At 44.2% G+C, this 25,242-nt stretch overlaps 1 protein-coding gene across 2 annotated transcripts in view; it reads right to left on the bottom strand.

The window, feature by feature from the left end:
- The window catches only part of MCF2L2 (MCF.2 cell line derived transforming sequence-like 2), a 224,251-nt gene that overhangs the window by 17,938 nt on the left and 181,071 nt on the right, over positions 1–25,242 (bottom strand). For both annotated transcript variants that reach the window (XM_049881580.1, XM_049881586.1), the window contains exons 16-25: positions 24,518–24,584; positions 23,177–23,292; positions 21,969–22,038; positions 17,563–17,655; positions 16,690–16,782; positions 12,501–12,572; positions 9,292–9,417; positions 2,079–2,294; positions 367–459; positions 121–199 (exon numbers count right to left, since the gene is read on the bottom strand). In XM_049881580.1, coding sequence (XP_049737537.1) covers positions 121–199; positions 367–459; positions 2,079–2,294; positions 9,292–9,417; positions 12,501–12,572; positions 16,690–16,782; positions 17,563–17,655; positions 21,969–22,038; positions 23,177–23,292; positions 24,518–24,584 — 1,025 coding nt within the window. The remainder of the gene's footprint in view (positions 1–120; positions 200–366; positions 460–2,078; positions 2,295–9,291; positions 9,418–12,500; positions 12,573–16,689; positions 16,783–17,562; positions 17,656–21,968; positions 22,039–23,176; positions 23,293–24,517; positions 24,585–25,242) is intronic.

Below are 25,242 nucleotides of genomic sequence, written 5' to 3'. Positions count from 1 at the left end.
CGTGGGCAGGGTTATTTACCCAGCAAACCATCTTCTTTAACAATACCCCCGATACACACACTCACCACAAAGCTGGATCAGTGTAATGCTGCAGATTAAGGTCAACAGGGGTCACTGTACCTTTAACATTGTTTTGTTGTTCCATCAGTAATTTACTTATTTCTGAAAACCAGCAGTCTCTGATTTCTTTTGAAGCTGCCTGCAATTACAGATAAGAAAGAACTGTGAGTATCAGATCACCCCGCCTATTAATTGCACGGGGCTTTTATCCTTTGCATGACCTTTGGAATAACCAGATAAAAAACACTTGTCAAGTCACAATAAGGAAAAAATAGAGGATGTCTCTGGGGAAGACAAGAGGTTTACCTGCAAGATGTATTTCTCAGGTCCGTTTCGACTGGCAATTTCAAACTTTTTGTTGTTCCCCCTTCCAACGTGGCAAATTGAAAGTGTCATCAACTATAGTAAAGAAGAGAAGAGAAAGGTTTTATGCCATCCTTTTCTGACAAGAAAACTGTCCCTGCCAGCCTCCTTTCCACGCTTGACCACTTTCTTTTTCCATTTTCCTTCCAAGTGTTTCGTTTTCCTCTTCTAATGGGCCCTCAAACCAAAAACACCCAAGTCAGTTGCCCTTGAGTCAATTCTGACTCATGGAAACCCCACGTGTTTCAGAGTAGAACTGCACTTCATAGGGTTTTCAATGGCTGTGATCTTTCAGAAGCAGATTGCCAGGACTTTCTTCCAAGGTGCCTCTGGGTGAATTTGAACCTCCAACTTTTAGGTTAGTAGTTGATCGGTTAGCGGTTTGCATCACCCAGGGACTCCTTCAATGGTCCCATGAAACACAATCAGGTACAGCGTCATCTGTCTTGTCGGTTCCAAAGGGTAACACAGACTGTTTCCATATGTAGAGCTACAGCCCTCAGCGTTTAGGTGGAGACATCACCTCTCCTTTAACACCTAAATACAGGAAACCTGTGAGAGCCGGAACCCAACAGGCCTGCCTTGTTTTTCAAGGTCTCTCAAGTTTTTTGTCTTTGACAGGGTGCAGTCTTACTGCTTTTCTGCTGCTCTCTATTCCATGGCTGTCGAGTCAACTCTGACTCACATCAACCCTGTCGGACAGAGTAGAACTGCCCCACAGGGTTTCCAAGGAGCGGCTGGTGGATTTGAACTGCCAGCCTTTTGGTTAGCAGCCGAACTCTTAATGACTATGCCACCAGGGTTTCTATCGCTCTCTCTTAGTGGAAAATACTTGAGTTTTCCTTCTCTGACAGGTTTCCGCCTTACACAGGTTCCGGCTTTTGCAGGTTTTACTGTATTTCACAAATTTCCACATATTAGTAACTAATTTAGTATCCATTAAGATCATAAATTAAAAAAGGTTACTATGAATAAATTAACCATTTCAATGACAAGAGTGCCCATATACATTAAAAACTGTATGTGTGATACACAGCTGGGAAACATTTCCTGTACACGCAGGCTGCACTGCTGGCTACGGACATGAGTTCCTAGATGCTCAAGGTCAGGATGCCACCTGCAGTTGTGCACAAAAATGCCACTGAGAAGGGCAAGGAGAACCTGAAAACCAACCCAAGCTCTAATCACTCTTTTGCCTTAGGAAAAAGAGGGCATTTTCTCTGGTTTGTACAGACTGGCTGCTGTACGGTCCCTTGCCCTCCTCAGTGCGAAGACCCCTCTGTGCTAGCCCTGGCCCTGCTCAGGGACTGACTACCTGCCTTGATCTGGAGTCAGACCGGCCCCAGTGTGTGTTCTGCTCTGAGCTCCAGTTCTCTTATTTCATTATCTCCCCCGCTGGGAGTATGCCGACTCCCCAGGTACAATAACCAGTTGCCATCAAATTGATTCTGACTCATGGCACCCCACTGTGTGTCAGAGTAGAACTGTGCTCCACAGGGTTTCCAATGGCTGATTTTTCAGAGGTAGATTGCCCGGCCTTTCTTCTGAGGTGCCTCTGGATGGACTTGAACCTCCAACATTCCAGTAAGCAGCCAAGCATATTAACTATTTGTACCCCTCAGGGACCTCCCCAGGAGCAATAGGGCCCCCTTTACCTTCATAGACTTCTTAAAGCTGTAATGAGGCAATAACCCCTGGTCACTGGGTTCCCCTCGTATCTTACAGAACACTATTGCCCTTTCAAATAGGTAGATTTGCCTCTGGCTGGGCTTGAATCGCATAAAATCCTTCATCTTATAACGATCCTTGTGAGCCGTCCAGACGTTGAAAGCACTGTGCATCAACAGCTTGCCCAGTTTACCTATGTCGTCCTTTGAGAAACAGACACAGAGAAAGAAGGTGTTCGAATTATAAGGCATGCTTATTTGAGGTATATAATCCTAAAAGTGCCACTCAGGCTAATCTGTCACAAAATCGAAAATACAACTTTGTGAGCCTCACTGAGCCCGTCATCATTCAGCTATGTAAGGTAGTAAGTTCAGCCATGTGAGGTGGTATACATAGCATAAAGCATGTTAGAAATACTTGAACTAAAGATATTACCCTGTTACCCACTGCCATCAAGTTGATTCCGACTCATAGCGACCCCACAGGGTTTCCCAGGCTGTGAATCTCAACAGAAGCAGACTGCCACATCTTTGGAGCTGCTGGTAGTTTTGAACCATCGACCTTTTGGTCAGCAGTTGATTGCTTTAACCACTGAGCCACCAGGGCTCTTTAAAGATATTGGTACTCTGATATATTGTTTTGTAATTAATTTTAGCTAGCAGAATTTCATTTCTTCTTTGTTTTCGACCTGCATCCCAACCCCTGCTTCAGGTATGTGGGAACCTAAGGCCACGAGGTTTGTTCTGAAAAGAGAGAGCTCAGTATGACAGAATCCTTGCCAAGTTGTGATCATTGATGGAAATAGTAAACACTTTCAACTCCGCAATGAGTGGACAGTACAGAGATAATTCCAAATGACAGGTTTTTTGAAGCCGTCCGTTTGGCCCCAGGGCACACCTTGATGCCTCTCTCTCCACCAGCAAGCCTGCTTTCCTCACGCATGTCTGGCTGGACGTCCAAATGAGACAACCCTGCTTTCTCTGAGCTCTCCCCTCAGGGGGTAGGGTGAGAGGGGCAAAGAGCATGACGAAGAGCAGAGAGGACCCTTGTATTTTATCTGGTATTTTCCAAAAACTAAATCATTTACAAGCAGATAATCAAAAATGTACTTTCGTGAATCCAAGTACCAAAAGAAGAAAACTACTTTAGCAGGACAGGGACAGAGAAATTTCCCTGAGCTACTTCTGGCTGAGATAAATCCCTGTGGTTTCTGAAAGTTAATACCAGAAATGTGTGCATTATTTTATAATTGACTATGCATTATCTGTAACATGTTGTTTAGAAGATGAGTAAAAAAGGAACTGACTATACTATTGAACTGGCACATGTTTGGTTATATGTATTTTTTACCACAATAATAATAAAAAAAAAGGAGCTGTCTGTATATCTGAAATTTTAAAATAAAAACTCCAAGAGAGTAAACTCTAGTCATTGCAGTGGTGCCTGTGCTCATTTTCTCGTTTTCTCTGTAAGGCTTATACGTGTAAACCGTGGTGAACCTTGGAGAATAAAGAGCCTGGGCCATAATGCCTTCTTTCTTAAGTGCATTATGTTCCTGTTCCGTGTTGCACGAGGCTCAGCGTGACCACGGTCCGAGACAGGGTGGACGGGTCTGTGAGGAACTTTGAGAAGCTCTCACTCTAGCTCCATCCTTCTAGGACCTGTTCAAACCCAGCCGTTCCAGCTCTCAGTGATTGCATTCCCCTTTGTTGTTGCTATCTTGTGCCATCAAAGCTGATTCCGACCCGTGGCCACCCCAGTGTTACAGGGTAGATAGAACTGCTCCTTAGGGTTTTCTTTACAGAGGCAGATCACCAAGCCTTTTCTACTGCGGTGTCGCTGTGTGGGTTCGAACCGCCAACCTTTTGGTTACCAGCCCAGCGCAAAACATTTGCACTGCCCAAGAACCTTGCTTTCCCCTTTAAACCTACAAAACTTGTACTAAATAGTGCAGGAAGTAAGGTTTAGTCAAGGCAACTGGCAAGAGTAGCTGCTTAATATTTGCAACATGAATAACTGCTATTGGTCATTTCTATTTTAAAATGTATTTATACCCCAGCTCATCTCAAAACTTGTATATGCTTTACAGAAATATATACAGAGTAGCCAGGGAGAGAAAACAGCTGAGGAAATTAGGGTGAAGATAAAGACTGAAAAAACAAGACGAAGAGGTTGTATACAAAATCCACAAAATAGCCGTGTAAACTCGCTGCCGAGGGTAAGAGGTGAGTTATATGATCCATTCCATCTGAAAGGCAGACGCAAACCAGTTGTTCAGGAAAAGCACAGCAATTCCTGCTGGTGAGAAAGAATTTTTTTTCCCCTGCAGGTCCTCACAAAGGGTCACGGAGTCAAATGCTGAGCAACGTCCTTAAATACATCCTATAATATATAGATTAACGTATTTTATGTAAATCGGTCTCAGAGAACTCCTGCAGTGAAAGCGGAGGATCACTTGATGGCACAGCTATAAAAGCAATGCTTAGGGATCCGGAATCGGGAGGTGGGGTGGGCCCAGGTGGACACCTCCCAATGACCTTCACTAAACAGGATGGTGTCAGTGAAGCCATCTGTCAAGGCCACAGGCTATTGTAGAGGACACGGCTCTGCTTATGGCCCTGATGAAGAGGTGACCTTAGGAGGCAACGTTTGAGTACCCTATCACCTCTGAACTTTCCCCTCAAGACAGCCAGAGCGGCTCACACCTTTTTAAGCACTGGACCAAAGAGATGCTACTCCAGAGAGGAGCCCACAGGTGACCACAGGAGTCTGGTGTAAAAAGAGGTGCCAGGTGGCCAATCTGATGCCCTTCTGAACTGAGGAGAACTGAGAAGGAGGCATGAGCAGCAGGAGTCACAGCTGTTAGGTGCTTTACGAGCGGGCAGGTGGTAGAATAAACAATAAGGAAGCCGAGTTATGAGGTGAGTCACCAGAAACTATGAGGAAGAAGACACTGACAGAGAGAAAGACCCAGGCAGTGGGTGGAGAGAGGAGACAGGAGCCGGCTTGTGGGGTGTGGTCGGAACATTAAAGGCAGAGCACATGGGTCAGAGTCCCCGACTCCCTCCTGTGTGCCAAGAGCTGCTGTGGATCCTGGAATGGCCCCGCTCCCATCCTCCAGGAGCCCCGGGTCTCCGCCCTTGTTCTGACTCTTCCCCAGGCTCTGTGGGTCAGCTCCTCCAGTATGCTATCACCATTGGAGGCCACTGGAAGGAACTGCTGCAACAGAGGGCTACCTATCCTGTGGGATATCTTGCATAAACTCTCTCAGGACCATGCTCGCGATGGGACCAGACATCCTCCAGGGGGGTATGGGCTCTGCACAGTGCTGATGAAAGGCAGGCGCCCACAATGGAATGTCAGCCAGGACGTGTGCCTGTGTGGGGGCCACCCCACCTCCGGAGGGAAGCGGGTGGGGGGAATTCGCCTGAGCAGGATCAGGGATGACTTTTGGCCATCTTCTCAACCACACGGCTCTTGTCTCTCCAATCAGGCTGTAGGTGGTCCCAAGGCCAGAGACCACATGCACAGCTTCTTGCCAACACCTGTCCACTGCTGTTGCTGTTGTTAGTTGCCATTGAGTTGATTCCGACTCATGGCGAGGTGACCCCACGTGTTACAGAGTAGAACTGCCCCATAGGTTTTCTTGGCTTTAATCTTTACAGAAGAAAATAGCCAGGCCTTTCTTCCATGGTGCTGCTGGGTGGGTTGGCAGCCGAGTGCAAACCGTTTGCACTACCCAGTGACCTACTTCTCCCCTAGTAAGTATTTATTCATTTGTTGGGATTTAGCGAGTGTCAGAGGGCATGAAACCGAATGCTCAGCACTGCCAGGGAACACTGATTAAGACAAGACAATTTGGTGATGCCCCCAACCAGTTTTTCCACCGGCTACAGGGTACGCGGACATCACCATCGCACAGTGAAAAAGCAGATGGGTGTTAGCCCAGAGATGGAGCACAGGGGGTCTCCCAAACAAGCAAGCAAGTGATAAGTCAGACGGCCATTTTGCTCAGATGTAAAAATCTAAAATGTGAAATAGAGAAAATCGAGTGAGGCTAGCCTTCAGGGAGAGACCCCTTTTAGGTGCCCAGGTTTTCATTCCTGGCAGTGACACCTAATTTAACAGAGGTACGTACTTCTTGTAAAAAGAAGCAGGAAACATCTGGATAAATGAATCAACACAAAACCCAGCCCAGAAAAAAAAAAAAAAAAGCAGAAGCTGTGGGACAGAGAAGCTAGCGATTAGAACAACCAGAAGCAAAGGGGCTCCTTCCCTTCCAGCCCAATCAGTTACCCCAAATAATTCAGCTTTAGGGCCATGTACCTATCGGGGGCAGGCTGAGCGCTGGGGGCCTTATCTGATGCCATCCTCAGTCACTGCTCACGGCCACCCTCTGACATCATGAAGATGGGAAGATGTAGTAGACAATTCCACTGAATTTACTCAGCTTTATCTCTGCTGTTAACAGTATGTAAGGAAGGTGGGAACCAAATCAGAAACAAAAGACTGGTCCTAGCTATCTTAGGTAGGGTTCTCTAGAGAAGCAAAGCTAGTGAAGTGTATCTGTCTATGGCTATAGACAGATTTAGATATATATGTATGTATGTTGTATATCTATATATTCAAATATCTATCTATATAGACTCTAATCAGAGGCAGGTGAGGTGTGTGGCTGAGAAGACAGCAGCGCACATAGGGAGTGAGGAGACACAAGTAAGATAGACAGATATAGATAAGATGTATGTATGTTGTATATCTAGATATACAAATATCTATCTATCTGAACTGTAATCAGAGGCTGGTGAGGAGTGTGGCTGAGAGGATGGCAGCAGGCATAGGGAGTGAGGAGAGGCAAGTACTCCTGGCTGATGGCCACGTGATTGGGAGTGAGTTAGCCATTCTTTCCATGGATCGGCTCCTGAATCAATGCCTGTTCCTCTGTAATTTAATAGGATTACACAAAACTGTCAGGATAAATTAGATTATGTCCTAGATGTAAAAGCAAGCTGAAGTCTTATGGGAAAAGTAACCAGAGTGGACATCAAAGGCACAATTCTGAGGAAAACGTGGGTGAAAAGTCATCTCCACCTAATGTAAAATCTCAAAAATTCTGTAAGCCAGTTCATCTTAGTTGCATGCAAGCTGCCTTCCTCTGAATGAAATTAGGAAGGATTGCTATTTCCTCAAGTTTTAATCATTTCCTCTTCCTATGTGATTTGCACTCAGAATAACAGCTGGGAGCTTCCTGCCCTGTGGATGGCTCCCATTACGTCCATTTGATTCAGGGATATATAACCAGGGTCACTGACACAAGTCTCAAGATAAAAAGAAAGAACAGAAAGATGTACCAAAATGATCAGAAAGCTTGCTTCCTTAACTTTTTTCAACTGAACAAGGAAAAAACATTGCCAAGGAGAACTGCCTTCCCACTGCTCTCTAGCCCCAGCGTGTGGGTCTTGAATACCCTCTTGAATCAGGTATCAGGAGTAAGAATACTGCAGAGACCCAGAAGACCACAATGGCATTACTACCCAGGCTCACAGTAAATCCCGGGGGGCAAGGTTTCTGAGCAGCTGGCCAGAAAAATACCATGAAGAAGGAAATAAAAAGGTCATGGTATTTTACCCCTAGTTAATTTGCATAGCTTGATTTATGACCACGACAGGAAAGGGCACTCACCTCACTGCCAAGGCCTCAATAAACAGTATGTTAGGAACCAGGTGAAAATGAAGGGAGAAAAGAAAAGGAAAGTATCTGTCTGAAATGGAATTCTCAGAATGTCTGCACCCCCACCCCAAAAGATATCTTATCATGTCCTAATCCCTGGAACCTGTAACAGGTTACATGGCAAAGGGGAATTCATGGAGCCCTGGTGGCACAGTGGTTAAGAACACAGCTGCTAACCAAAAGGTTGGCAGTTCGAATCTACCACCCGCTCCTTGGAAACCCTATGGGGCAGTTCTCTGTCCTATAGGGTCACTATGAGCCAGAATTGACTCAAGGGCAATGGGTTTGGTTTAGTTTTTTTGGTTGGCGCAGTGGTTAAAGTGCTGGGCTGCTGACTGAAAGGTTGGTGGTTCTGACGCCACCAGCCACTTCTTGGGAGAATGATGTGGCAGTCTGTTTCCGGAAAGATTACAGCCTTGGAAACCCTATGGGATAGTTCTAGTCTGTCCTACAGGGTCACTTTGAGTTGGAACGGACTCTATCGCAATGGGTTTGGTTTCTGGTTTTTGATCAGCTGGCTTTCAGCTAGGGAGATTATCCTGGATTATTTGGGTAGGCCCAATGTAATCACAAGGGTCCCTAAAAAGTGGAAGAGGGGGCAGAAGAGATGGTCAGAGTGATGTGATATGAGGAGGACTTGGCCTGACACCGCTGGCTTTGGGGATGGAGAGAGGGACCAGGGAGCAGCAGCCTCTTTAAATTGTAAAAGGCAAGAAAACCGATTCTCTCCTAGAGCCCCTGAAAAGGCAGGCAGGCAGGCCTGCCAACATCTTGATTTTAAAGACCATAGGGTTCTTACGGAACTGTAAGATAATGAATGTGTGCTGTTTTAAACTGTCAAGCTTGTGGTAATTCATTGCAGCAGTGACCGAAAGCTAACACACCTGAGTCAAAATCTAGATTACTCCAAAGTGAAAAACAGTAGAATACTAATTGTGTCCCAGCAAAGAGACCACACAATTACAGAGCAAGGTTTGCCCGAGGCCGGCCTGCTGGGGCCAGCTCTCCAAAGCACAGCCCTGACCTCTCAGCACTCTTCTCTCACTGCTTTTCCCTTGACCATTTGGCTGAAGGGATGGAGAGTATATACTTGCTGGGCCTCCCCTGGGGTCTGTGATATAAAATGGTATTAGACTCTCACTTTGGATCCATTTGAAAAATACCATCCACAGAGAAAATCTGAGTCAGGGAGGAAAATCTCCTAATATTTTAATAATACAAGCAGTGAGAAAACGAATTCCCCCTTCAGCGGTTTTTCCCCTGCCCATTTTGTTTCCGGTCTGTGTAGCGTGAGGCTCGGTGTATGCATTCAGGACGCTGTGGGAGACAGCTCGAGTCCCAGAATGCTGAGCGGCTGACTGGAACCTCGAAGCAGGGGTTTGCTGACTGACTTAGACATCTTTCCTTTACCACAGGTTACGTCTCTAATATTGTTCCTGTCATCTGTGTGAAATGTTCCAGCACTCATACCGGACATCCAGCAACAGCTGCCAGGTCCACGGCCAGCTCACAAGACTTGATCAAATCCCCCATCATGGCCAAAGCTTGTTGTAGCTCTGCTGAGAACGTCGAACCCCTGGTCCTCCTTGGCCCATCCTGTGGAAACCAATACACCTTGTTGGAAACCAAACGATAAACCATCTACCAGGTGAAGAAGGACAACAGGGCAGAGATAAGGAGCCATGGATCCAGCCAGCACTGAAGTGACTGACAAGGTGGGTCCATGTATCTGTTTCCCTGATGCCAAAGAATGGTGGCTAAAAACATCTGCTGATGTAAGTATATTTAAAAACAAAAACAAAACAAAACCTGTTGCCATCAAATTGATTCCAACTCATAACGACCTACAAGACAGAGTAGAACTGCCTCAAAGCGTTTCCAAGGAGTGGCTGGTGGATTCGAACTGCCAACCTTTTGGTTAGCAGTCAAGCTCTTAACCGCTGTGCCACCAGGGCTCCAGCTTAAGTATATGACATATAAAACCAAAAACTAAACCCACTGCCATCAAGTCGATTCTGACTCATAGCAACCCCATGCGTTACAGAGTAGAACTGCTCCATAGGGTTTTCATGGCTGTAATCTTTATGGAAGCAGATCACCAGGCCTCTCTTCCGTGGCACTGGGTGTGTTTGAACTGCCAACCTTTAGCCTAGTAGTTGAGCACAACCATTTGTGCCACCCAGGGACCATATGACATAAACCAAAACCCAAACCTGCTGCCATTGAGTCAATTCTGACTCATAGTGACCCTATAGGTCAGAGCAGAACTGCCCTGCAGGGTTTCCAAGGCTGTAATCTTTATGGAAGCAGATAGGTCACATCTTTTCTCCTGCAGAGTGACTGGTGAGTTGGAACTACCAACCTTTCAGTTAGCAACCGAGCACTTTAACCACTGCACCACCAGGGCTCCTTCCATATGATATATAGATGAGCAAAATCATCTACTGAACCTTCTGTAACATTGTACTAATAAAGAATGAAGTTCATAAAAGTTCATAAAATTGTGGCCACTATACTCCTGCTATATAAAAAAACATACAGAACTCAACTTTTCTAAAGCACAAGGAAAACCAACCCTTTATAACAGGCTTCTCTCTTTACATACCAACTCAGGAGGTGGGGCGGGGGCACGGGGTTTACTGAAAAGAACAATCTGAGTATCATATTCCTTTATTTAAGGTGAAAGTCTTATTCCTATGGGTGAAATTATACTTAGAACCATCCCAGGGAAGAGTTATTTGTAAACTTCTGTGGAGACAAGGAAACCCTGGTGGTGCGTGGTTAAGTGCTACAGCTGTTAACCAAGAGGTTGGCAGTTCAAATCCGCCAGGTGCTCCTTGGAAACTCTGTGGGGCGGTTCTACTCTGTCCTATAGGGTCGCTATGAGTCGGAATCGACTCGACAGCAGTGGGTTTGGTTTGGTTTTTGGTACGGAAACAAAGAATGGGCTGCCTTGCAGAGGTTTCCTAATGATTTAGGTCATAACAGCCAGGCTGAATTTCCCCCAGGGCTGCCCTTCCTCCCTTCCTCCCCCTCCCCACATTCCACCAACATCAAAGGTACAAAAGAGAACCCAAAGCAGTCTCCAGCTCCCAGATATAAAGAGTCAGCATTAAACGAAAAGTAGTAACTGCTCATTAAACAGGCCACCATCAGTTATTGGCCCTCTGACACTTCGGGGCGTGATGGAGGTAACTGTTTTTGTTCGAGAGGCATTTGCCATGGTTTCAGTATTTTATTTCCTTGCTACCTACATGGACTATATATCTGTTACCTAGTAGACACAAACAAAAAGATCCTGATTTCCTGTGTGTGTGTGCGTGAGTCTGTGTGTTTAAACACATTAATTCTACCACAAAGAACGGATAGCTCTTTGCCAGTCCCCATGTAACCCCAGCTCTTATTGTCCTCTACAATAAGCCATAGTTAAAAAAACAAAACAAAACAAAACAAAACTTGCTGCCATTGGGTGATTCCGACTCACGTGTAGTTAAAAGGGTTGTGTATTTTCGTGATCTCTGCTGAAGCCCTGGGTATGAGCATTTTTGGTTTCAGAGATTTAAGCGTCGGGGCTGATGAACGGAGGGCTCATGCTGCCTCCACTCAACAATGTGCTGTGGACTGGAACCTTCTCACTCACAGGAAATGTGCTTCAGTTCCTGGTAAGAGACCACAGCCTCTCACCTGAGCTTATTTTAACACCATCATGAAAAGATGACAAGTTCATAGAGCAGGGGTCTTCCTTCTTACCCCGCCTTAAAACTTGTTTCCTCTCAGGGACTTACCCGCTCCGTCCCTTCTCCTTCCCACTAGCCCTCCTCCCACAGACACACCAGGGATGGTGGCTAGTTTTACATGGTGCAGTGTAGGGTTCAGGACGATCCTTGCAATGTTATTCAACCCCTCTAACCTGGGCTATGAGCCGGAATCGACTCGAAGGCAGTGGGTTAACCTGGGCTAGCTCCCCTTACTCCATGCTATAGAATTATTACCTGTGCTTTGAACTTCTTCTTATTTCAAGGGATCCCCACCACACATTCTGAGCAAAGAGGGAGTCCAAACCGTCGGCTCCTTGAGACACTGTACGTGTCGCAGTTTTTTTCCATCGTTAAGCCAGAATATTCTATAGGAAATCTAAAATAAACCCTGCTGCTAAGCCACAATTTTTTTCTTAATCTGTGGCTCCATTTCCTCTAAGGCAACCTTGGCACTCTTTCTTAGAATTCACACACACACACACACACACACACACACACACACACACACACACACACAACTACACATAACCACACACTTGGCAGGGGAACAGAACACGGTGTATACAAATTGGATACACTAAGAAAAGATACAGAGAATATAAATCATTCATAATCCTACTGTTAGGAAACCACAGTAGAGACTACCATATTTACTTTTAGCTGTTTAATTATGCATTGTACAAATTTACTTCATTTTGAATTCCCATGAAAATATATTACTACGTCTCATCCTGCTGCAAAGCCTGACTTCAAAATTACCTTTAATTTTTTTCCCCGACTATGGACCATAAAGGCTACAATATTTATTTTAGAATACTTAGACAAGAAAGATTATAAACAAGAAAATAAAACTGTCATAAATACTTCCACCCGTGGACAAACTCCATTAACATTTACATAAACATATTTGAGATCCAGTACCTTGGCTGAACCTCCCTCTAATTCGCCTGGGTCTGTCTCCAAATCCTCGGGAAACTCGAGATCCAGCAGACTCTGTAGTAATCCAAAAAGCCACGTTAAAAATAAAAAAAATACAACGCCAACTAAATCTGCTGTGGAAAAATGTCCAGCCAAAGCTAAACTGAGTGAGATGTGGGTAGGTGGGATTGTTTCTCATGAGTAAAAGGGAAAGAATAAATGATACATATGGCTGTTGTTCTTCCACAAACATAAAAAAAATCATATAAAACCAAACCCATTGCTGTCAAGTGGATTCCAACTCATTTAGTACACGCAATTTTGTAGCTCACTCTTACAAAAAAAAAAGTTTTTTTTTTTCTTACCTACGCAACTATGTATCATGAATGTTTTCCCATGACATTTTTTCTAAAAGATGATATTTTTTTTAGTTGTGCTTTAGGTAAAAGTATACATTTCAAGTTGATTTCTCATACAAAAATTTATATACATATTGTTATGTGACGTTAGTTGCCATCCCTGTAATGTGATAGCACACTTCCCCTTACCACCCCAGGTTTCTTGTGTCCATTCAACCAGTTCCTGTTCCTTCCTGCCTTCTCATCCTGTCTCCGGACTGGAGCCACCTATTTGGTCTCCTGTATTTGCTTGAAATAAGAAGCACACTCTTCACGAGTATTATTTTATGTTTTACAGTGCAGTCTAATCTCTGTCTGAAGAGTGGGCTTCGGGAATATAGTTCTGGGTTAACAGAGCGTCTGGGGGCCATGGCTTCAGGAGTTCCTCCAGTCTCAGTCAGACCATGAAGTCTGGTGTAAAAGGTGATTTTTGATTGTGACAGAGTGCTGTATTCTATATAAACAAACAAGCAAATAAACAAAAACCAAACCCATTGTTGTCCAGTTGATTCTGACTCATAGCAACCCTACAGGACAAAGTAGAACTGCCCCATAGGGTTTCCAAGGAGCAGCTGGTGGATTTGAACTGTTGACCTTTTGGTTAGCAGTCAAGCTCTGAATCACTGTGCCACCAGGGCTCCTGTCTCCTATGTATAAGCCATAATTAAGTTAATCTCCCTCACTGTTGAACTTTTAGGATGTTTCCAATTTTTCACTATCATCCTTGCACATTTTTCCTAAATGTAAATTCCTAGAAGTCGAAGTGTAAATGTTAAGTTTTAACGCATATTTCCAAGTTCTTTAGAGAAAAACTGCGTTCCTTCCAGCTACATATGGAAGCCCATTTCACCAGCCTCTGGCTTACATGGGGTATTACCATTTAACCAAAAGCTTTGCCAATTAAGTAAACAAAGCAATACTATCTCCTTGGGTTCACTTGAATTTCTCAGGTAACCAGTGATGCAGAACTAAAGGAACAAAAAAAAGTTTGTTATTAGTAGTTACTCTTTGGTAAACTGCCTCCGTCCTTTGTTCATCTTGTTATTAATTTCTAAAAGCTCATTGTCAACTAAGCATACTGACCGTTTGTCATATATGTTGCTAATATTTTCCTAAAATTTTCATGTGTCTTTTTCCTAAGTGGTATAGCCTACCATTCTTTCCCTTTTCTTTTATACTTAGAAAGGATTTCCACATACCAGAATCCTACAGTCCCTTCTAAACCACGGGCCCAACATCTCTGCCCTTTCAAACAATCTGTTAAGTAGGAACGGCAGAGTGAACACCACCCCTCAGGGTGGAGAATACCACCAAGCTCTTTTCTTCACAGGTGTGCCAATAGTTTGAACTTACTTTTCCAGGCACACAGCAAGTTTAGCTTCCCTTGGTTCTACACAGACTTCTGAGGAATACTTTATAGTGATTCTATTTCTTGTTTCCTTGGTGAAATAAAGTTTAAAAAAATCATACATTCCTTTAAGTATTTTTGACATGTATTCTCTCTTCTAAGGTACACAACAAGCCTACCAGTAAGGAAGTATTATTATCTTATTATCTTCATTTTGTTGTTGTTAGGTGCTGTTGAGTCTGTTCTAACATAGCAACCCTACGCACAACAGAACGAAACACTGCCTGGTCCTCCGCCAACCTCACAATCGTTGTTATGCTTGAGTCCATTATTGTAGTCACTGTGTCAATCCACCTCATTGAAGGTCTTCCTCTTTTTCACTGACCCTCTAGTTTACCAAGAGTGATGTTCTTCTCCAGAGACTGGTCCCTCCTGATAACATGTCCAAAGCATATGAAGCTAAGTCTTGTCATCCTCGCTTCTAAGAAGCATTCTGGCTGTATCCTTCCAAGAATGATTTGTTCATTCTTCTGGCAGTCCATAGTATGTTCAATATTTTTCACCAACACCGTAATTCAAAGGCATCAATTCTTCTCTGGTCTTCCTTATTCATTGTCCAGCTTTCGCGTGCATATGAGGCATTTTACAGAAGGGGAATCGGAGGCAGAGAGAGGCTAAGTAACTTGTCTAAGTTCTCGAAGCCTGGTAGTGGTAGAGCTGGCTCCACATCCAGGCTGTCTCACCCCTGGGTCTGCATTTGTAGTTGCTGCGCTCTACTTTTCTAGTTTACAGCCTTCCACGTATGGCACAGACCTGAGCTATGGTGTAAGTGTTGCTTGTATGGGAAAACTCAAGTTCGGCAATGCCAGATGCAACCCAGGTCAAGGGCGTGCAGACCACCACTCGGTCCTGCTCCTGTGAGTGACAATAAAGACAGAAAGGTCGGGGGACTAGGAAGCTCTAAATGAGCACTGGATCCAAACATGCTCATAAATGCTACTCACAGACGGAAGCAGCGGATCATTATCCTCATTCCACACTGGTGTGATGGTCTCCATATATAGAACACAACCCTACAAATCAGGGGCGGGTCCTGGGGGTCAGCACTGTGCCAAGTTCTTCATGTGCTCTACTCACTGGCCCCTCATAATGACCCCGTGGAGGAATTTCTATTTCCCCAGTTTACATATAAGAGAAATGAGGCCTAAGAGGTCAAGTAGGCCAGGACTGCTCAGCAACAGAGCCCTAGCAGCTGAGGCTGCAGCTGCTGATGGAAAACTGGAAGGGGCACCTTTCTGAGGGCAGAATGCACCTAACCTCCCTAAGACTCGGCTTCCCACACTCCAGAGTCTTTCTGGCGTGTCTGGTTGTGGGATGACGTGAGAAATACACATGGAAGGTAGCCAGTAAACAGTAGGTGCTCATTTTTTATTAAGAGACCATAGCCCCTGGGCAAGAACCACCTAAAATGTTTAATATAAGCCAAAAAAACCAAATCCACTGCCATCGAGTCAATTCCAACTCATAGCGACCCTATCGGACAGAGTAGAACTGTCCCATAGGGTTTCCAAGGAGCGCCTGGTGGATTCGAACTACCGACTTTTTGGTTAGCAGCTGTAGCTCTTAACCACTATGTCCCCAGGGTTTCCAAAATGCTTTATATAGGTTAATTCAAATTACAATTTGTAGGGGTGGCCCCAAACCGTTCCTTCAGGCTCATGTGGGAAAGCAGTCTGACAGGCCCATATGTCCCACGTGAGGTGTCTGGGACAGGTGAGCTGCAGACGTGCTACGGATAATACTTCACCACTAAGGAGGATGAGAGAAAAGGAACCAGTTAGGGGTTTAGACAGAGCAAAACTCATCCTGTTACGCAGCTCTCAGGGACAGAACCTAAATCTAAGCGTGGATGTTCAAAAGGAAAGAAGACTCCAGTTTTGCCTTCTCCTTTCCATTGTTTTAATGCATGTAAAACAGTGACATGGGGAAACCATACCACTTCTCTGAAGGGCGTTGCTGCATCTGTAAAATGCAGATGGTTCCTTCCACGTCTAGAGCACAGGCTAGGTCAGAAAGTCGAGGGGTGCTCGCCTGCCTTCCCCATCCTTTCAGCTGCCAGAGGGCAGCTGTCCTCTCCACTCTATTGATCCCAATGACCTCTAAGCTGTGCTCCTTAGAGATTCATGGATGTTGGATGGTGGATTCATAGATGATGCTGAGTGTTGGATTAGTCAGGCACCAGGGTCCCTTCCAATGCTACAATTCTTTGAGTCTTATTTCTCACCAAGGAGGCTGACACAGACTTGCTGGAAAGAAAAAGCCAAGGAATAGGTACATTTCCAGCTTTGGAAGACCAAATCACAACTCTACATGTCTAAGAAAGTAAGCACCATGGCCCAGGCATCTGATTCCCCCAAACAGAAAAGCACTGTTCCATTGACTTTACCTTCAACAGCATCTGGTATTTCATAAGCCTCTGGCTTGGTCCTCTAAGATACTTAAAAAGAGGGAGATGGTGATCCAACTGGCGCTGACATACCTTTAAAAGACAAACAGAAACAACATAAAACAAAGAGCACACACACAGAACAAACATGGCAGCATTTAAATACAAGAAATGAACTGGACTCTTCAAGGACAAGGGGGTGGCTGTGTTGACCAGTTTTAAAATGTTATTGAGGTGTTCAGTCCCTCAGGAACAGCGTGTGAAATGAGAGAAAGAGAAAAGGAGAAGGTTTGGCTGGTATTTTTATAGGCAACCGGAGAACAGGACCAAAGCAAGTCTACTAGAAGACAGTGGGGCATTTCAGGGACTTTTGAAACGAAAGCAACCCATCTTCAAGCTGGTGGTGGGCATCTGGTCAGGTCATTTTGAGACTGGAGGGCTCATGATGGCTTGCTGGTATCATTTCCAAACCAAACCAAACCCGCTACCGTCAAGTCAATTCTAACTCACAGTGACCCTATACAACAGAGCAGAACTGCCCCGTAGGGTTTCCAAGGAGCAGCTGGTGGATTCAAACCGCTGACCTCTGGGAGCCCCAAAGTGTGACACTTTTGAGTTTGTTCCGTTCTAGAGGAGGACCCTGGTTTTCTCACCGGGCTACAGGCTCTCCTCACAGGCCTATTCATGGCCACTCAGGGGAGCATGGAAATCCCAATGTATAATTTAAAGACATCGGAGACTTTCGATAAACATAAATCTAACAAACATAAAGGCCCGCTTCCCCGGGCGGCTTTGTAATTTTGATTCCTTTAAAAATTCAGAAACATTTTCCAGGGGAACCATTTGTGAGAGACTTTGTAATGTCAACGTTACCCCAAAGTAGGCGCAGTCTTGACATTCTTGCCAGACAGCCCTCGCTCGGGGCAGGTTCTTGTGGTATTTAAAATATATTTGAAGATCTTCTTTCTGAATGGGAGAAAAATTAGAACAAATTAATCAGGTCACTTTTTTCAGTAAGTGGGTAGGATAATACAGTTTATTCATTCATTCAATAAATCTGAGTATTTCCAGTGTGTGGGGAACGGGGCATCTGTGATAAATAACCTCATGTTTGTGTGTGTGTGTGTGTGTGTGTTGGTTATTAACAACCATAAGTACTAAACACAGAAATGAACAGAGTGCCGTGGGAGCACCTACAAACACTGCTGGTAAATAAATTCACGAGCAGGAGTTAGCTCTTATCTTTATCCTCCCTCTCCCCCCAACCCCATCTCCATCCAGGACACCAACATCTCCTCAAACCCGCTGTGCACTGAGTGATAAAACTGACAGCAGAAATACTGGGGGCTAAAGGCTCCTCCTTCTTTCTCCGCTTCCTCTGTTATTATGGTCATTATGATGTCAGCCCTAAAGAGAAACCTAAGAAATGACCAGAAGACGGAAGCACCCCAGGAGGAAAATGTCGTTTGGACAGAGAACACAGGTCTGTCATTTAGGCAGCACCCAGCGGGGTAAGGTCTGCCCCAGATGCCATCTTCAACCTGTGGCTCAAGACCTTCGGGATAGGAAAAGTTGTGGGACTATTTCAGAGCTTGAAATCAAGAGGGAATCAGAATACTCACCGTCTCAGAGACCGTGAGAGGTTGGCATGCATTTGCTAGTGCCCCAGATAGAAAAACACCCCAGCTATCAAGTTGGCTTGCCAGCTTCCTTTGCTCCATCAGGAGGACTTGGTCCACAGCAGCTGTGCTCGCCATGAGCCCAGCCTGTGCCAAGGCCACCTCTTGGCAGATTTCTGGGTCCCTAGCTCCCTGCTTGGAGTCCCTGAGTGGCACAAATGGTTAAGCACTCAGCTATTAACCTAAAGGTTGGTGGTTCAAACTCATCCAGAGGCTCCTTGGAAGAAAGGCCTGGCAATCTGCCTCCCAAAGGTCACAGCTATGAAAACTCTATGGAGCGCAGCTGTACTCCAAAATACATGGAGTCACCATGAGTCGGAACTGACTCAACAGCAACTGGTTTGGGTTTTTGTATTTTTTTTTTTTTTCCATCCTCCTGGTCAGGCCAACTCTTGATTTCCTTCATGTGGACATGGGCTATTTCTTCCCTCACAGCATCCACTATGTCTATTCTACTTCCAAACATACTGCTGTAGCCAATGGTTTCCATTTCTGTAGCTCTTCCCCTCTCCTGATAGATTGTAAGTAGTCATTTCAGCACAAGAACTACAGCAAACTTGTCCTTCAGGACTCCCTCTCCCCCCCCCAAAAAAACAAAAAACTAAAACACACGTGTGCATGTACACACGCATGAACACACACCCACACAAGCACACACAAATACCTACACACACGTTTTTTGGGAGAAGATATGGCTTTTGAGGAATGTTGTTCATTCTGAGTAACAGACTAGAATAATTCAGAGCTTAACAACAACACAGACATTTATTCCTTCTCTGGAGAACTATCTACTGAGTGTCTCTGATGGGCCAAGCATGGCGTAGGTACGTGGTTAAACTCAAGGGCTCCCTTGGTGTAGCAATCCATGGGAGCATTCCTGCATATGGAAGGCCAGTTAAAGGACTTCAAATTCATCAAGGCATCTCACCCACACTGGTCTGTCAGAGCACAAAGACATTGGCTATTAGCCCCTCAGATAATTCAAGGTTTCACTGCTTTCAACATTCACCCACCAGGAGATTCTCAGAAGCTGGAGAAGACTTTGGAGACTCAGACTTCTCAGTGTAACGTCCACATAGTCAACTACCTTTCCCTAGACTCTCCCAGTAACAGAGAGGGACCTGGTTCTGCTGGTGGACACTAAGCTGAAATCTACCTTCCTGAAACCTTCATTTCTGGGTCCTGATTCTGCCCTTTGAGCAACACAGAACATGTTAGGCCTTCAAGTACTGAAATACAAGTATTAACCTAAATTTGCTTTTCTAACTGCTCTAACCAGCGGCACATGGAAGCACCTGATCTCCTCACCTTCTTATTCATCAGATCAGAGGCAACGAAATTGCCTTCAAAACCTCATACTCACACAGGGAGACAGGATGGTTTGTGGATTAAGACTGAGGGCTCTTGTGGTGGACGGTCCAGATTCAGTTCCTGGCTTTGCCAGTTACAAACTGTAATGGCTTGAGGTCAGTTACTCAACCACCCTAGACTTCAGTTTATCTGTTAAGTGGGCTCAGAACAGCAGTCAGCTCCTAAGATTGTTGAGAGGATTCAACGAAACATGGATCTAAACCTCTCAACTCATGCCCAACACATGCAAAGTACTCAGCAAACAGTAGCTATTGTCAGAGAAGCTTCCACTCTGCAGACACTTTTGCAGGCATGATTTTATTGATCCCCACAGCAACCTTACATAAAGCGGTCTACATAACTTACCTGAGGTGACGCAGACAGTGAGTGACTCAGCTTGGAAGAGATGTTAACTTTGCTGAGGCCAACCCCAGTGCTCTTTGCATTGTACCACGTGGGATCTCACAGCAAATGTAACTCAAAAGCAATGACTCACAGTAAAGCACTGACAAATAACATCAGTCTACATACAGCTTGGTCTCTGGGGCAGAATGCCACAGGCTAGAGTCTGATGAAGACATTTAGCCCAAAGATGACTTCAGTTCATTTCCAAGGTTAGCAGAATTCAGCAAACATTACTGAGGAAATGTAAGCTGCAGCGGTGGAAAAGACCAGTGGACCCGTCTTATCACCTAACGAATAGGCATCCTGGCACAGCAGTCGCCAGCTCCCTCCCAAGACTCTCAGAGATTAGGTAATTGTGGTTATTAATTACTCCACTTGTCAAAGAGTAATAACTTTATGCTTGATAAGAATTTATGACCTGTATTTTGTCTCCAACTCCAATAAACCGTACAGGATTACTTGCAGGTTTGAGGTCTGGACTAATGATCTGTAAAGTTTCTGGGGGAGAGGTGGAGCTTTGCCAAAGTGTAGGAGAGGAATTTGTCCGAGAAAAAGATGTTTAGTCAGCAATTCCCTGACCATTTCCTCATATGTAAACAATTTTTATTCAAAAATATCCACTTTCTTTTTCCCACAGGAAGTTGATCCTTTCCTCATCCAACAACTTAGTGTTTGCACAAATGATACCAGCAACCATAAGCTATTTCTGAGCTCTGGTGAACCCAAACCAGTACCACACAATAATAATGCTACAATGGGAATTCGAAATGGAAAGTTATCAGATTGGATACAATACAGTTTTTTCACATATCTTGAAGAAGAAAGTCTGGTACCCGTAGAGAGGCCGTGATGAAAAGGCCATAGAGAGTCACGGAAGGGGACTTCTAAGCTGGTCAAGAGCACTGAGGGTCGCAGGCTCTGTGTCTCCCTTCACAAATACACTGAAACCTGGGGAATTCTGTTTTCTGGCTTTCAGCTTATCTTAGACTTATCAGCCATAACATGGGTTCTTTAAACATTTCAAGGTTGTTTGATCAGTGGTTCCAGGCTCACAAAAGAAAGAGTACAAGAAGAGGGTACAGGTGGTTGGGAGAGAAAGAAGAAAGGGGAAATATTTAAGGAGGAAGAAAGCACTAGGAGCATCTTCACGGCCATCACCAGGGGGAAGAAAGCTCTTGGTGCAGAACAGTGTCCAGCGCAACAGTCCTCCGTGCCAGCCCCAGCTCCGCAGAAGCACCGCTGGCCCAAGCAGCCTATAGCTTGCCCAGGCAGGAAGGGTGGGCATGGAGGTGTGGGGTTGTGGGGAGGGGAGTTTCACCGGACGGGAAGTTCTTAAGTTGGGTGATAAGCCTAAGAAAGTTTGTAGATTTAAATTTTTCTAATTATCCTCTATGCTGTTAAAAAAGAAGGAATACAATATATTTTTTGAGATTATTAGGTTAACACCAGGACTATCCCTCTTTAGAGTGTTAATACAAGTTAGCACAAGACTTTAAGCTTGCTGTATGATGCTTGGCCTAAAACAGCTCAGTCATTCAGAGGAGGAAGATTGTCTGCTTTGAGGGCCCTCTGTGGCCAGCCTTCCATTTCACAGGGCTTTGCAGGAAGCCAGGCTCACAGTGGCTCCCACCTATCGCCCAACCTGGACTCATTCTCACACTGGATGAAGCGAATGAAGTGAAGCTGGAAAGCAAAGGTGTGCAAAGGACTCCTGCTTTGCATGCAAGAGGCAGACAGGAGCTTTTAGACCACTGGTGTTTCCATCTGCCCTTCCTACTTACTCAGGACATCAAGGGCTGACTTGAATCACACAGTTATTTTGATCGTTTGGAAGCACAGACTTACTCTTTTGAGAAAGCAACGTGCCAGAAGTTCGGGATTGTAGGTGCACTTTTGCAATTCTTTTAGAAAGGTCCTAGGGAAATAAAAGTAGAACAGTACTTTGATTTTTATGTGTATAGGGTTAAAAAAATTTATTTTCTTTAAGTAAAATCACATAAGCTTTTAAGAGGTGTCTAGAAAAATGTTCAGCTTTATTGCTCTTGACATATCTTCAAAACATTGATTTCGAAGACAAAATGTATTCTGTGGCATTGCTAGGGTTACTCTGACACCACCCACTAGCTGGAGGCAGACTGGATACACTACTGCTCCTCAGGACATGATAATAATGGAAATTACTGAATATCATTGAGAACTTACCATGTGCCAAGCACAAGCTAAGTGCTTTACAAACCATATCTCATTTAATCCTCCACCAAACCCTGCAAGGCAGGGTTTTATAAATGTGAAACCCGAGGCTCAAAGGACCTGAATAGCTTCTCTGGAGACATACAGCATGAAAGCAGCAGAAATGGGGTTTCCACGTCAGTTTTGTCACTAATGGACAGGACACGGGTCTGGGAAACAACTGTGGTTCATTTCACCAACTAGCCTTCCCCGCCATTAATGAGGCGTGTGACCTTGGGGTTGTCACAGGGAGCAAAGTGAAAAAGCAAATTGCAGTTTCTTCGTCCGTAATACTAAAATGTTGAAAGGTGATTTCCAAAGTCCCTTCCTCCTCTCATTCTCTAGAACTCAGCACTACAGCAGCCCTGGGCTAAAGGGGCAACTTGTTTGACTAGTTAACATTTTCTAACACCCTAGTTTCCAGCATTACCCAATGCGAATAGGTAAGTGAACCTGTGTCTAGGGCATCTTTAGATTCCCAGTCCAGAATACAGTGCTTGGCACAGAACAAGTGTTCAATGGTTGGTTCAACTGAATGTATGAACCAATGAACACACAAAGGAAGACAGAAATGAATACAACATGGACACCTGGCTCCAAGTACGTGATCCACTGATGCCTTTTCCTTTCTTCCTTGGCCATCCTGTGATGCTTCTCCTCTCCTTCTCACTCCCCAACCTAATTCAGCCCAATCAGCTGCCTCTGGACTGCTTGCTTCCACCTGGTAAGGTCCAAGCACCTTCATCTCCAAATCCCATCAGCCTGGTTTCCACCCTTCTCTTTCCTGCTTTCCATTCTCCCTGATAATCTGGATTATTATGTACCTGTTGTGAAATTCATAAAGTTCTCTAATATTCCCAAAGAGGAAGTCCTTGTTATTCTGAAGAACATCTGGAATCAGATGCTTCAGCCAAATAAAATCCATTGGCATGATATACCCCTGCAGAGGTGAAGACGAGGTAGGTTTTACAGACAGGAATATATGAAAGATGATCTAAATTAGCTACTCTAGGTGCCCAAACTTTAATGAAATGACAGGGGAGTACAGCACACATGTTTCCTGAAAGCCATTCTATCAGACACTTCCTTTTGATAAACTTTTCTTGTAGTTCCGTCTTCAGAAGGAGATGGTTTAATGGCAATGATAATAAAAGGCATTTTTATAGGAAAAGCAAATATATTTAAAAAATATTTGTAATTTACAGAAGTGTAAAAGAAAGGAAAAGATATAGCCAATTGTACAACCCAATGCAATTACCATTATATTTTATTATATTTCCTTAATGGCTTTCAAAAAACTTATTTTCTGTGGCTGTTTTCACAGTACATATAATATTTTGTATTCTATTTTTCCATATATATTTTAGGGTCAGCTAATAAGTTTTGACATATATTCTTTTTAATTTAAGCATTTTTATATCTTAAACATTTCCAATGCTGCTACATATTATTCAAAGTAATTATTTTTTATAGTTGAGTGATATTTCATTCAGCATGTATATAATTCTTTCTTTAACTGCTGCCACTATTGGATATTTGAGTTGCTTCTGATATTTTGCTGTTAAAAAAAAAGCTATAATAAATAATTTTATGCATATACATGTAGTTTTTTCTTTAAAAGTATTCCCTTAGGGAAATACATTTTCATCTTTAAGCAAAAAAAAAAAAAGTTACTTCAAACAATGAGAAACCATCCTCCCTTATTAAATTATCCAAAACATTTAAGTCATAATAGTCATTGTTGTGGAGGACATGGTGAACCCAGTTGGGTGTTGCTGGAATTAGTATGAATTGGAACGATCCTTTGGAAATGATTTGGTTATAGGGGTCAAGAGCCGTAAGGATATTCATACTGCTATTGGAGAGACATCTGTATAGTTATAAGACCTGAAATCTTGGTGGGAATTCCAGAGACATGTGGCAGTTGTGTAGCCCTGGTGGAGCAGTGGTTAAGCGTTCAGCTGCTAACCAAAAGGTTGGCAGTTCAAATCCACCAGTGGCTCCTTGGAAGCCTTATGGGGCAGTTCTACCCTGTCCTAGAGGGTCACTGTGAGTCAGAATTGACTTGACAGCAACGAGTTTTATGGCAACTATACGAGTCTCTTTGTGTGATAAAACTTCTCCAGTTTGAATATATTCTTAACCCACTACCCCCATCTACTTACATCAATTATGCTCTTTATTTCTTTTATGTACATTTCTTCGGTCTCAAGCAAGTCCCGTAAAATGTGCCTGAATCACAGCAGCAGGTAGGAGAGAGATGGGGGAAGGGATGGCAGAGACAGGGGTGGGAGGAAGAGACAAAGGACTCTTTTAGAATAATGCTCATCGATATCGTTCCCCTTAGTAGCTCATCTACTTAGGTTCTGGTCGTTGTGCTCTACTGAATACCCCAGGTGAATCTTTCTCAGAGGCATGCTCTGGACATATTGGTATCAAGAATAAATGGCAAGGTAAAGTAGAGGACTCAAAATCCATTTATGCAGGCACTTAATGAATCTGGGTGGGCCATGCAGCCTAGGGGTCAAGACCACAGACTTTGGGGTCAAAAATATTAGGTTCAGGTCATTGGTAGGAAAATCTTCAGACCCCTACATTGTACACATGAATTCCTAGATTTTCTCAATACCTTCTATTGTTTCATTGCTCATGTCAAGACTGTTGACCCACTTGGTTGTGTTTCATGGTACAAAGGGTTAAATGGATGCCAGGCATGCCCCCACCCTTTGGCACTGGATGTTTCAGTGTGACTGCTTTTCTTAAGCCAAAAGACATGAGTTCCTTCTGCTTCCTTTTAGGAAGGGATGCAGGTGGAGGGTGTGGTAGGCAGAATTCCAAATTGGCCCCTAAGATTCCTGGCCCCTGGTATACACACACATTCTCCCAGTTA

Source organism: Elephas maximus, chromosome 1 (genome assembly GCF_024166365.1).
Source record: "Elephas maximus indicus isolate mEleMax1 chromosome 1, mEleMax1 primary haplotype, whole genome shotgun sequence".
Taxonomy (NCBI): Eukaryota; Metazoa; Chordata; class Mammalia; order Proboscidea; family Elephantidae; genus Elephas; species Elephas maximus.
Note: the sequence above shows the minus strand (reverse complement) of the source record. Positions and strands in the feature narration are given on the sequence as shown.